Here is a 13,320-nt window from a genome sequence, read left to right on the forward strand (position 1 = left end):
TTCCAAAGTAGTCTTCCTTGAAAAGTATTATCAGGTCCCTGTCTTTGTTCTTCTGTCCAGGAGTCTCAACAAACTTCTTAGATTCAATAGTATCAAACACAGCATATATTGGTCCCTTAAATACTTGGTGCAATGTTCTTTTCATCTGAATATTTAGTATTTGGCCTTTATCTCTCATCACTCTTGTATGTCATCAAGAGTTGCATCGGTTGGGAAGTTTTTAATATAAACAGATCTTTTTTGGTATCATTTTTATGCTCATCAGTCACTTCAAGATGAGGTTTGCTTGGAGATCTTCTGACTTTAGTTTTAGCTTCACTTATTTCCATGAGTCCTTCCTTTGGTTTGCTCAATGCTTCTATAATGGTTAGATGGTTAGATGAATTTTATCATTATCTTTAAAGGTAACCAACCCTTATTCAGTTTGATCCATGCCTTTAAGATTTTATCACGTGGCACACTGAAGTCACCAAAATCTTACTCAATTTGATGACAGATTTTGGCCTCCAGAGCAGCCTTCCACCCCACCCCCCATTATCACCATTTCACCCATTCTGGCTGTCTTTAAGGTCCCATTCCACAGACCTGAGGTCACTAACAGTGACACCAGACAGCTATGTATCCACTTCCCAGCACTACCAGTTGCCCTAATGCACATAAAGATGGGGGCCATTTTCTGTATGCTTTTTAATTGGGTTGTCTTTTTTTTTATTGAGATGCAATAGGTCTTTATATTCTATTATATTCTAGATACAAGTCCCTTATCAGATACATGATTTGCAAAAATTTTCTCCCATTCTGTGGATAACCTTTACATTTTCACCATGATGTCCTTTGAAGCCCCACAGTTTCTAATTTGGGTAATGCCCAATATTCACTGTACATTAGCTTTTTAAAATAAAGATTGGCTTTGTGCGAACTTTGGGGGATATTCTGTGTGTCTGTGTAAGTCATTAATTGCATATTACTTAACATATGCTTTTTGGGGGCACCTGGATGGCTCAGCCAGTTAAGCGTCTGACTCAATTTAGCTCAGGTCATGATCTCACAGTTCATGGGTTCGAGCCCCACATCAGGCTTTGCACTGATAGCATTCGAAGCCTGCTTGGAATTCTCTCTCTCCTCTCTGCCCCTTCCCTCACTTGCATGTGCATTCTCTCTCTCTCTCTCTCTCTCTCCCTCTCTCTCTCTCTCTCTCCTCTCTCTCTCTCTCCCTCTCAAAATAAAGAAATAAACTTTAAAAAAATAAATAGGGGTGACTGGGTGGCTCAGTCGGTCAAGTGTCCGACTTTGGCTCAGGTCACAATCTCACGGTTCGTGGGTTCGAGCCCTGCGTCGGGCTCTGTGCTGACAGCTCAGCCTGGAGCCTGCTTTGGACTCTGTGTCTCCCTCTCTCTCTGCTCCTCCCCCACTCATGAGCGCTCTCTCTCTGTCTCTCAAAAATAAACATTAAAAAATGTTTTTAATAAAATAAATAAATAAAATGTGGTTTTTCTAGGAGGGAGGGAGCTTTCCCAGCATGGCAATGCTTATACCACTAACCTTAACCCTAGAATACAGATACATTACTAAATTTACATTTTACTACTTCAAACTGGTTAACTATACTTTAACTATACATTGTAATTCATTTTTATTTGTGGAAGTTATAGGTAATTGCCTTCCAACCCTTACCAGGTTGAAAGACAGCAAAAAAAAAAAATAAAAAAAAAAAAAAAAGTGCTACAAGACAGCTGTACTATCATTTCTGTGCTTCCATTTTGACATAAGGTAGCGATTTCAGATGTACGTAACTCTTACGTGACCTGATTCTTGGACTCAGGAAATATTACTTAATGGCATCTAGGCTTTTCACATTTATCTAACCTGCACTATTTGGGAGGGATTATTTAATAATATCCGAATTATTATTCCATACAATCATTTTCCACTCGTTTGATCGTGTTTTCTTTTTTTTTTTCTTGTTTATGTTTATTTAGTTTGAGAGAGGGAGAGAGAGAATGAGTGGGGGAAGGGCAGAGAGAGAGGGAAAGAGAGAACCCCAAGCAGGCTCCATGCTGTCAGTGGAGAGCCTGACCTGGGGCTCAATCCCACCACCATGAGATCGTGATCTGAGCCAAAATCAAGAGTCAAACACTTCACCAACTGAGCCACCCAGGTGCTCTGATCATGTTTTCTAATATTTATTGGCTATTTTTAGAAAGCTTGAAAAGTATCACACTGGGTCAATGAATATCTACATATTCCCAAGGGCCACTGAGTAATCGAAGCTAAATTAGAACTTAACTACAAACACAAAATATCATCATAAAGTTGCTTTGAACATGGCGTCTCTTAAGTACTTGGTTATCTCTAAAACTAGTTGTTGGGCATAAAGCCCGACACAGGGCTCGAACTCACGGACCGCGAGATCATGACCTGAGCTGAAGTTGGATGCTTACCAACTGAGCTACACAGGCGCCCCACCCTAGTCTTTACTAATTAAGTATTACTAATGAGCAAACCTTCTATTTGTACCTCTGTGCCTGAAAACTTGCCCTATACACAATTTTCATGTCTTAGATATGAGGTCATAGGAACATATGCCCACTCAAGCCCACCTATCATAAGAAATATTAGTAATTACATGAGGCCTAAAGGTCTAGAACCAGTAACTAGAAATCTCTCTCCCTCTCTCTCTCTCTCTCCCTCCCTCCCGCCTTCCCTCCCTCACTTTCTCTTTCTATCTTTTCCTATTCATCAGTGCACCAGGACCCAACTTGGATATCCAAAAGAGTTCAGTCTCTACATATACATCTGTCATCCACCCTGGTCCAATTACTCGTAGTCAAAATAATAAGGTTCTCTGGCCCTCTACTCTCTTGCCAGGGCGTATTGAAATAGATTCCCTGAGAAAGGCTATGAGCAAACTTTCTAAGAAGGTGTGAATGTGGATGGGAAATGATTACTATCTCTGGCACCTTTCATAATCATTGTCCAAGACCCCCCCTGCCCCAAAGAGATAGTGGTCCCAAATGCTGAGACTTCTTAGAAAAATGTATCTGGAACATTCTGGAAATTTCACAATATTCTATAAATAAGACTTCAGAGAGTGTTCTAAGATCCAAAAGAAATAAGGCACTAATAATATTGCCTGTGCCACAGGATACATAATAAAAGTATCGGATTTCAACTTAACTTTGTATATAAAAATAAGGACCAAAAAAAAATGTATCTAACAATACTGACCACATCCACTCTTCTATGAGTATAAAGGGGATACAAAAAGTATCATAGGGGGAAAGTCCAAGCAAAGATTAGGTCCACCACTCAAAGCGGAGTTTGAGGCTTGATTCATCTGTTCAGTTCATTACACCTCGCTCCTGACTCAGGCAACAACACTTCACTGGTTGATCTGAAACTAAGCCAAAACAGATTCGTGTATCTAATTTATCAATGGACTCATACAGAACAGAGGACACACATAGATTAAAGACAATGGACAAGATCCCTGTTCATACCATGATGACAAAATGGACCCTCCCTAAAAATGCCTCTGGTGATCCACAGTGACGGAATACTGAAAAAGAGGGGCTTATGAAGTATTGAGATAAAGAACGGGCTTTCTTATCTGGGCCCCTTGAAAAACCCCTCTGAGAGTTAGACTGAAACAGTCATACATTAGTTCCTATGGCGAAATCATCAACAAAATAATTTCTAAATTTCTACAATTTAGTCTGGTCCTGGTTTCCTGTACATGTCTCCAGAATTCTCAAAATCCACAACGACTAAAAGTAAGATCTTCGTAGATCCTTAAAATGTTAACGTATCCACCTAAATATGTGTCTCTCTGTTGTCCCAGTGAGACAAGCTGGGTGCTGCGCATGGAGGGATAAGGCCCATTGATTTCTTTATCTCAGATGAGCAAATGTCGGCTCCACAAAAGTTATTTCTGGCCAATACTTTAACCAAGCAACATTAATGGATGTCACCACAAAATATTCTGTTCTGTTCATCTGGAGGGCATCATCACTTACTGAAAGTTTGCCTCGCTCATGAGAAGCTTCTTAAATATGTCTCTCTCATGTATGAGGCTTTAAATTCCACACAGTTATTTATTTATTTATTTGCAGTTTTTACTGAGGCAGAATTGACTTACAAATTGTAAGATATTTGGGGCGCCTGGGTGGCTCAGTAGGTTAAGCGGCCGACTTCGGCTCAGGTCATGATCTCGCGGTCCGTGAGTTCGACCCCCGCATCGGGCTCTGTGCTGACAGCTCAGAGCCTGGAGCCTGTTTCCGATTCTGTGTCTCCCCCTCTCTCTGCCCCTCCCCTGTTCATGCTCTGTCTCTCTCTGTCTCAAAAATAAATAAACGTTAAAAAAAATTTTTTTTAAATTGTTAAGATATTTAAAGTGTGCATCATGGTGCTTTGATATATGTGTATGGCATGAAAGGACTCTCTCCCCATCTAGTTAATTAACACACCCATTACCTCTTCATCTTGACCTAGTGGTTTTGGGGGTTTGGGTTTTGGTTTTTTGTTTTGTTGTGAGTGTGAGAAAAAGAGAGAGAACACTTAAGTCCTACCGTCCTAGCCCATTTCAATTATAGGACATAGTGTGCTCAACTATGGTCACTGAATTTCACATCAGACCCGCAGACCGCATTCACCTTGAAACTGAAAGCTTGTAAATTTCACTGTTCACAAACTATTGAATATGTAACAGTTTTAAAGATTCTAAGAGTAGGGGCGCCTGGGTGGCTCAGTCGGTTGAGCATCCGACTTCGGCTCAGGTCATGATCTCACAGTTTGTGGGTTCAAGCCCCGCATCAGGCTCTGTGCTGACAGCTCAGAGCCTGGAGCCTGTTTCAGATTCTGTCTCCTTCGCTCTCTGCCCCTCCCCCGCTCATGCTTTGTCTCACTCTGTTTCTCAAAAATAAATAAAATGTAAAAAAAAAAAAAAATTTTAGAAGATTCTAAGAGTAAAAGAGCCTTAAAATTGCATCAACTGAATGTTCAAATTGCTACTAAAAAAGGAAATGGATCATACACATTAAATGAGCTTCAAATGACGTACAGGTGTCCCCCACTTTTTGAAAGTTCCCAGTTACGCGACTTCACTTCTACAAAACACCTGCATTAGTACCTGTTTTCACTAACTGCAAGAGATCTGAAGAAGATATTGCCTACTGCATTAAAAAGGCAAAAAGCAAAAACAGCACCCAATGTTGGTTTTGCAGCAAACCATTACAGAGGCTGTGGGCACCGTGAGCAGTGAGAGTGGACCCCCCCGCACACGCCCCCCGCCGCCAAACTCCTTTCTGAGGACCTACATTCAGCATCTCAGCATGAAACCATCATAGCTTTGAACTGTGTCTGGGGGCATCAGTGCTTTATCTTGATTTATTCTGTGCATCCATTAGCAAGATGTGTCCAAAGGTATCTGAAAAGCCTAAGAGTGGTTATTTTTTGGGTCCAGCACACTCAAATACTTCTCCATATAAGTTCGTGGTAATTGCTTCTTCACTTAACACCACTTTGGCCTATGAAAGGTCTCCTAGGATCAACTCTACTTTTGGATAGGAGGGGTAACCTGTATTGGAACTATCACTAGCTGTCATTACTGTCCATTAGACCTGGCCAATAAATGCTGTGAAAATATTCCAATATCATGCCTTCTTCTAATGAATTCTTGTTTGTTAGCCAAACCCCCTGTATTCACCACCACCTCCCTCCCCCCCCCCCCCCCCGGCCCCAAAGCTGGGACATTTAGATCTGCTTAGACTAAGAGTAGGGCATCTGGGTGGCTCAGTCGGTTAGGTGTCCAATTCCCGATTTCGGCTCAGGTCATGATCTCAGGGTCGTGAGGTGGAGCCCCATGGTGGGCTCCCAACTGGGCACAAAGCTTGCTTAAGAGTCTGTCTCTCTCTGCCCCTCCCCCTCTCACGTGCGCAAGTACATGCTCTCTCTCTCTCTTTCTCTCTCAAAAACAAAAATACATAAATAAAAGGAGCAATATTTCAAATGCTATGAAATTGCACAGACGATGCGGAAAAGTTAGGTGGCTAACTTCCACCTCTACCAACATGTTCTTTTTATCTCTACGTCACCCACGTTACCAGCGTGATGAATGCCTGGAACATGATAACTATTCCTTTATGTTTAAAGTGTTCAAAAAAATAAGTGCATACATTAATAAATAAATCCAGAGCAAAGCAAAAAAAAAAAAAAACTTTATTATGTGGAGAATCAAGGTCACAGAAGAAGTGGATACATCTCTTGCCCCAGGATGTCAGAAGAGGTGGTGTTTCTGGTTTAGGAAGAGTGGAGACCAGCGGAGCCAGCCCCTGACTCATATCTGGATTGTAAGAAGTGTGGTGGTGGGTAAAATAACATAGTCCGTCTTCCCATCAGGCTGTACCAAAAAGGAAGGTGACTTTGGGGCTTTCTTGTGTTTTTTGTTTTCGCCTTCATTAACACAACATAATTTCCCATTTCGACATGCCACTTCGTAGATTTCCCCCATCTCGCATTTCTTCCGGCAGTAGCCTGTTATATTACTAAAGCATTTCCTGGGTTGTGTCGTATCTGTGCACAGAAAACAACATTGGACGCAGATTAGTTCCGGAGGCAGAGTAGAAGGCGTGTGTGGTTCCTGTAAGTTTTGGCCTCCTGTGGTTCCAAAGTCAACCGTATGCTGGTGAGAGAAAACGAAGCGCCTCCTCCTGGCAAATCATCCCAAATTAAGGACATCAAAGCCCCAGGCTCCTAGCCAATACCCAGTTATCTCTGAGAACATCAGAACCTATATGACCAGAAAAGAGAGACCAACGCATGGTTATCAACTGTTGTTATGTCCCACCCCTGGGCTCTGGCAAATCTGACTCTGTCTCCCATGCCCCAAAGTCAGTACTCGCTCAGCCTTACCCGGGTCCAGTGTCCCCAAAGAGTGCCAACTTGCCACCGTGGCATGACTCAAAGCCAAGTTAACCTTTAAAAGAGTATCACAGACAGGGCTTTTTAAGTTAAGAGAGACAGTGGGTTTCACACTCACTGACACGGGCAGCAGAAATCTCCCTTTGCCAACACCTCGTGGGTCTCCGCAATAAATGCTGCAGAGAACTTCCTTTATCCAGCCTCTGTGTCTTCATAACCATGCTCCTTCTGGCTCTGCTCTCTCTCACTCTCTCTCTCTCTCTCTCTCTCTGTCTCTCCTCCTTTTTGTCTCAAATAAATGTGTTGTCCAGGGAATCAAACTCAATTCCATGAGTACCCATCTCCCTAGAGATCCAAACTATTCAGAGTATTGTATTGAGGTCCTAAATCGCCTGTTTCTAATTCTTTATTTGCCCCTGTACCCATATTTGGACAAGCTCACAGAACAAAGAGGGAGAAAAGAGACATTTCCTCACATGAAATTCAATCATTATGATTATGAAATCATTATGAAATTGAGTCATCCATACTCAATTGACAGATGAGAAAACTGAAATTCAAAGGGAATAATTAGCTCGGTTCATACAACTAATCAGTGGTCAAGATATATTTTAACTTCACATCTACATGATTCCAAAGCTTGTACTGTTCTCATTACTGTTGTAGCATAGGCTGAAAATGAGTTTGGACGGAAAAAGGCATGGTGAGGTTCCTGTGTGAAAACTATGTTCAATTACAAAGATCATTCTAGAGGATGGGTTCATGCCTCCCTTTGGAAAGGACTTCCAAGAGTATAGCCCTGATGTCTTCTTACCACCCTGAATGCTTTCTTCTAAGACACAGACTCAGGGAGAGTGGGTACTTTTGATGACATTGGCAAGACAGCAACAATCTGAAGGCCCTGGCCCCGCTCCTACAGACAGAGTAGTATCTCCTAGGGTTTCATGGTACATTTGGACAAGTTACCTGCTGGTAGGACCTCAAAGGGCAGCACAATAAGAACCAGAAACAGCTTCATGTTTACAGACTTCCCAAGAGAAACAGGCAGCACAATTTCGTTGCCCGGCGATCTCTGTCACACACGGTCTTTCAAGAACGAAACTAGAGTTTTGGGTGCTATCAGCATTCTGAGCTCTCGTTTTAACCCATATGGACGGACAGGAAATCCAAGTCTACCCTACCTTCATTCCCATATTTGGAGTTCACAGTTACAGAATGTTCCATCGCATCACACCCACTCTTCTTTACTCAGGATGTGAGCTCCCAGAGAGCAGGAACATTGATTTCTCCACCTGGGCCATCAGCCCAATTGGTTGGTCATATGTCCTTATTTGTGTGAGTCAGTCCTAGTTTATTCCTCTTGTTCCAATGTCCCATCCAGCTGGTGCCAACTTTTACTCGCAAAAGTAACCCATTTGGAAGATTAAGTAAATCATTAGCTGATAAAGGCAGACAGATACACACATCCAATAGTAATTTTTTTACTGTATGAAACTATCGTAGGAAAAATAGTATTTTTATGTATGAAACTTCCAGAAAGTCATCTAGTCTTAATGCATCTTAAGACTGCCTTAAGGTTTGCTCAGATAGATTGGTATTACTTTGGAGTCTCCAATGAAGTCTTCTCCAGTACAGAGCAATTCTACAAATGAAGTCTTTCAAAAGAGCAAATTAAAAAAAAAGAAAAAAAGATCAGATCTCATTAGCACAGTGTTCAACTCATTGTGAACTAGCCCCTGCTAGTCTCTGCTCACCTCTCTAGGCATTTTAGAGAACCACTTATGTTTCCGCCAAAGTGGTGTGGGTGCCTCAACCCAACTTGTTACTTCCACAACCTGTTTCTTTGCACATTTAAATCTCTCTTGGGGCGCCTGGGTGGCTCAGTCGGTTAAGCGGCCGACTTCGGCTCAGGTCATGATCTCGCGGTCCGTGAGTTCGAGCCCCGCGTCGGGCTCTGTGCTGACAGCTCGGAGCCTGGAGCCTGTTTCGGATTCTGTGTCTCCGTCTCTCTGACCCTCCCCTGTTCATGCTCTGTCTCTCTCTGTCTCAAAAATAAACATTAAAAAAAATTAAAAAATAAATAAATAAAAAATAAATCTCCCTTCACAAATTTATATCATGCTCTCCCATCCTGTCCATCAAGCTGGCCCTATTGAGCTCCTAATTTGCCTTCCAAACCGAGTTCAGTCATCTCCACGACTGTGAAAGTTTCCCTTGACCCAACTAAATATGCTGCAAACTCCCTTCTTTTGTCAACACTGTATCTTGTCCGTATTTTTGGTGGCAGTCACAATACGTCACGTTCCAATTATTTGTTCATCTGTAATAATCTATGAGCCCCTCAAGGGCAGGCCACTGGCCTTGTTCAATTTGGAGTTCTTAATGCACAACACAAAACCCATGCTATATTCTCAGTGTGTAATTATGGAATGAATGATTGCAAAGAACCAAACAAATTATTGCTCTATAAAATACCCAAGACAGTAATGAAGTTAATTAAGACATTTCCTAAAGAATTCTGTTTACCATGTTTTCCAATTTCTGGACACCAGAACTTTGAATTTACAGTAATTAGTAATTACAGTAATTTTGAATTACAGCCCACCCAAATAGCTTTCCGTGACCACAAAGAATCTGGGAATATGTGAAGGCTGAATAAATATTTGTTGATGATAATGAAACTTGTATCACAACACAGGGTTCAGGCTACAGCTAGGGTTAGGAATGAATACTGTGTATAGCATATTATGTTTGCCAGTAACCAGAGTGAATTAAATTTGTCAAGGAGGAGGAAGTGCCAAATGCTACTGATATTTCAAGATGAGGAACAAGAATTGACCAGTGGCCCCACCAGATCTGTACTAGTCCCACCAGTACCTCATTGGTTTCAGCTCAATGACCTCTTACATGTGCCTACTATATGACAAATGCATTTTGTATACATCACTTACTTTAAGCCTTTGCATTTATGAAGTACAAAATTAATACCTCTCTCTTTCCAGTTGGAAAACTACGATTTAGGGAATTGCTAATGTGTCCAATGTCACACAGCTAGTAGGGAATGAACTAGGATCAACCCAGGTTGATCCCATGATCAACCCAGGTTCTCCATGAACCTAAAAGTAAAGGCCTTAGCTATTAGCTAACTTGCCTCTTTTGGGCAGTTGCCTCCTTTGGGTCAGTCTTTGGGAGGCCAAGACAAAATATTCAAATACAAGATGTTGCTTTGTTCACAAAATTTATTGGTCATGCACTTGACTGGACATCCTCCCACCCACCTCCTTATATCCCACTCACCACTCGGAGAGCAACCTATATTGAGAGAATTCGTATTTCTGATTTTCACAGGTGACATTGTTACATCCTGGAAGTAATATCTCTTGCCTGCTTGAATAGATTCCTAAGTCTTTGTTGGTCAACTCCTTGTCACCTGTGTCAACTCTTTAATATCAGAGAGATCTTTTGCAATCCTTATGGGGCACAAAAAGCACACAGTCTCATTTTCAAAGCCCTTTGTGGCTAAGCAAGAGATTTCCCCTTGAGTAGACCGGGATGCATAATTAAATGTTGCATTTTAGTTGTGGTCATTAAAAAGAAAAATCACCCATCAACGTTTGTAACTGCACCTCCCACTGTGACCCACAGTCATACAAATTGCTTTTAATACCTTACTTATAAATGAACTTTAAATGTGTTATATTTCTTAGAAATATCCTCTGAATTCTACTCAAGATGTTATCTTCCCCAAATGTTGAATAGGCTAAATCCAGACAAGGAATAGGATTCCTAATTCCCTCTTACAAAGACTGGAGGACTCAAGCAAGATTCTTCTGTTGTTCTTTCTTTAGAGATGTGAGGAAGTTGAATTAACACTTCATGCTAGAAAAAATCAGACACACAGACAAACAAAAAAGGTGAAAATAGACCACCCATACTCTTGCCTCTGTTGTTAACATACTGATGTTTAGCCTTCTAGATATCACACTCCAAAAGTCATTTATTTTGATAACTGTGTAAGAAGTAAGATGAAATAAAGTGAGCTTGCTTGCTTTTCAGCCACTCAGTTTAAAATAGAGTCTGCTAGTCAACACTCCCTGGGCACACACACACTTATAAGCATACAAAGTCTACATTCATCTCTCTGATTCAAGAAACAGGCCTATTGGCCAAGCAGACATGACCCAATACAGAAGAACCATATTTGGCTATGTTTGCTATCCACCATTATGCCTAAATATATGCCACCAGATAGTTTCAGAAAAATAAAAAATATAAAAGAAGAACTTAAATGAATAAGGATAAATAACTTCAAAGGAAATAAAGCTAATAATGAGGACAAAGGAGAATTATTAAAAATGATAAGAGTGACAGATTTGACTACATAAAGTGCGTAACATCTTTATAACAAAATGCATGCAGGAGAGGGTTCAAGCCAGTGTAAGACCTGGGTCAGGTCATGGTCTCACAGTCATGGGATTCAGCCCTGTGTCAGGCTCCATGCTCATCATGGAGCCTGCTTGGGATTCTCTCTCTCCCTCTCTCTCTGCCCCTCCCCCACTCTCTCTCTCTCTCTTTCCCTCTCTCAAAATACATAAACTTAAAAAAAAGATAATCAGAGTAGAATAAAATTTATAAATGCATTCTATACCATAAAAGGATTAAAATCCATAATATATAAAGAGTGTTTACAAATCAATAACAAAATGACAAATGACCCAGTAGAAAATAGGCAAGCAATATCATAGAAACAAAGTATGTATGTGCTTCTTGCAGAAGGTTGATATAAATTTAGAAATACAATGTTCATTTTAAGAGAATCTGCTTTTAATCCATAAATTGCCTCACAAGATAGATTTATTACGTTAAGATTGAGGGACCCAATTAGGATTGCAATGTGCTGTATATTACTGTTCATTCTCATTCCACTGCACTCCTGAGGCCCAAGTATAACAGGAATGTGTCATATTTTATGAAATGCACATTTGGAACTTTTGTGTGTGTGTTTGCACAATAAGTGTGAAACATTACACAAAAAGCATACAAATGTCTCGTGATAATACCAGTTCACAAACGATATTTGCTTAAATACTAAAGATATAGGTGCTGGGGGGGCCTGGGTGGCTCAGTCAGTTAAGCGTCCAACTTTGGCTCAGGTCATGATCTTGCAGTTTGTGAGTTGGAGCCCCGTGTCAGGCTCTGTGCTGACAGTTCAGAGCCTGAAGCCTGTTTCAGATTCTGTGTCTCTTCTCTCTGTCTGTCCCCTGCTCTTGCTCTGTCTCTTTCTCTCTCAAAAATAAACATTTAAAAAAATCGTTTCAAAGATATAAGTACTTTAAGTAGCTTTAAATATGCCATTTAACCATTGCTCTCCTTTTTTCCCCCCCCAGAACTATTAACAGATGAAAGTATATGAAATAAACAATGTCGTGATTTGGTCTCCTTGCTGCAGTGTGTTTCAGATCATATTATAAAATCAAAAATGAATCTGAAGTTTTATTTGTTTTTGTTATTTTTTTTTTAATTTTTTTTTCCACGTTTTTTATTTATTTTTGGGACAGAGAGAGACAGAGCATGAACGGGGGAGGGGCAGAGAGAGAGGGAGACACAGAATCGGAAACAGGCTCCAGGCTCCGAGCCATCAGCCCAGAGCCTGACGCGGGGCTCGAACTCACGGACCGCAAGATCGTGACCTGGCTGAAGTCGGACGCTTAACCAACTGCGCCACCCAGGAGCCCCTGTTTTTGTTATTTTTTTGAGAGTTAAATAATACCATGATACGTGGATAGAGAGGTATCGCCAGCGGCTTTGATGCGGCATTCCATAGCATGCCAAAGAGAGACTTTTCTCCAGGTGAGATGTATGGCTACCCATGTCTGCCTGATTCTTCGAGGCTTTTGTTGATAAGAACTATCAGGTCAGAGGAACACAAGATAAAAGAAAAAGATCATATGTTACTTATGAGAAATAAATGGTTAACTGATAATTAGTGAATCTGGTTTCAGCAGATTGGCCTTAGAGATGGTCAGAGTAAGTCTCTAGTAATAATTAATGATTGAAAAACTTAAAGTGACTTTTTTTTTTAAGTTCAAAGGGTGTCAGATAGGGGCACCTGGGTGGCTCAGTCAGTTAAGCGTCCAACTTTGGCTCAGGTCATGATCTCACAGTTCGTGGGTTCAAGCCCCACATCGGGCTCTGTGCTGACAGTCTGAAGCCTGGAGTCTGCTTCTAAGTCTGTGTCTCCCTCTCTCTCTGCCCTTCCCCCACTTACACTCTGTCTCTCTCTCTCTCTCAAAAATAAATAAACATTAAAAAAGAAAAAAAAAACATAAGCAGAAGAAACCAGATCTGTCAATCAACCAACGACATGCCAGATGCCTTCATGTTTCATCTTCTGTGTATCTA

At 41.0% G+C, this 13,320-nt stretch overlaps 1 protein-coding gene and 1 pseudogene across 1 annotated transcript; both read right to left on the minus strand.

The window, feature by feature from the left end:
- The window catches only part of LOC125935974 (lupus La protein homolog), a 16,447-nt pseudogene extending 10,322 nt beyond the window's left edge, over positions 1 to 6,125 (minus strand).
- A 77-nt stretch (positions 6,126 to 6,202) lies between these two features.
- DEFB128 (defensin beta 128) lies at positions 6,203 to 7,936 on the minus strand. Its single transcript, XM_049650986.1, has 2 exons — positions 7,885 to 7,936; positions 6,203 to 6,570 (listed from the first exon to the last, which is right to left on the minus strand). Exons 1-2 carry the CDS (start codon positions 7,934 to 7,936, stop codon positions 6,335 to 6,337), a joined length of 288 nt encoding a protein of 95 aa, XP_049506943.1. The 3' UTR covers positions 6,203 to 6,334.
- Between the last annotated feature and the right edge of the window lie 5,384 nt (positions 7,937 to 13,320).

Source organism: Panthera uncia, assembly GCF_023721935.1.
Source record: "Panthera uncia isolate 11264 chromosome A3 unlocalized genomic scaffold, Puncia_PCG_1.0 HiC_scaffold_11, whole genome shotgun sequence".
Taxonomy (NCBI): Eukaryota; Metazoa; Chordata; class Mammalia; order Carnivora; family Felidae; genus Panthera; species Panthera uncia.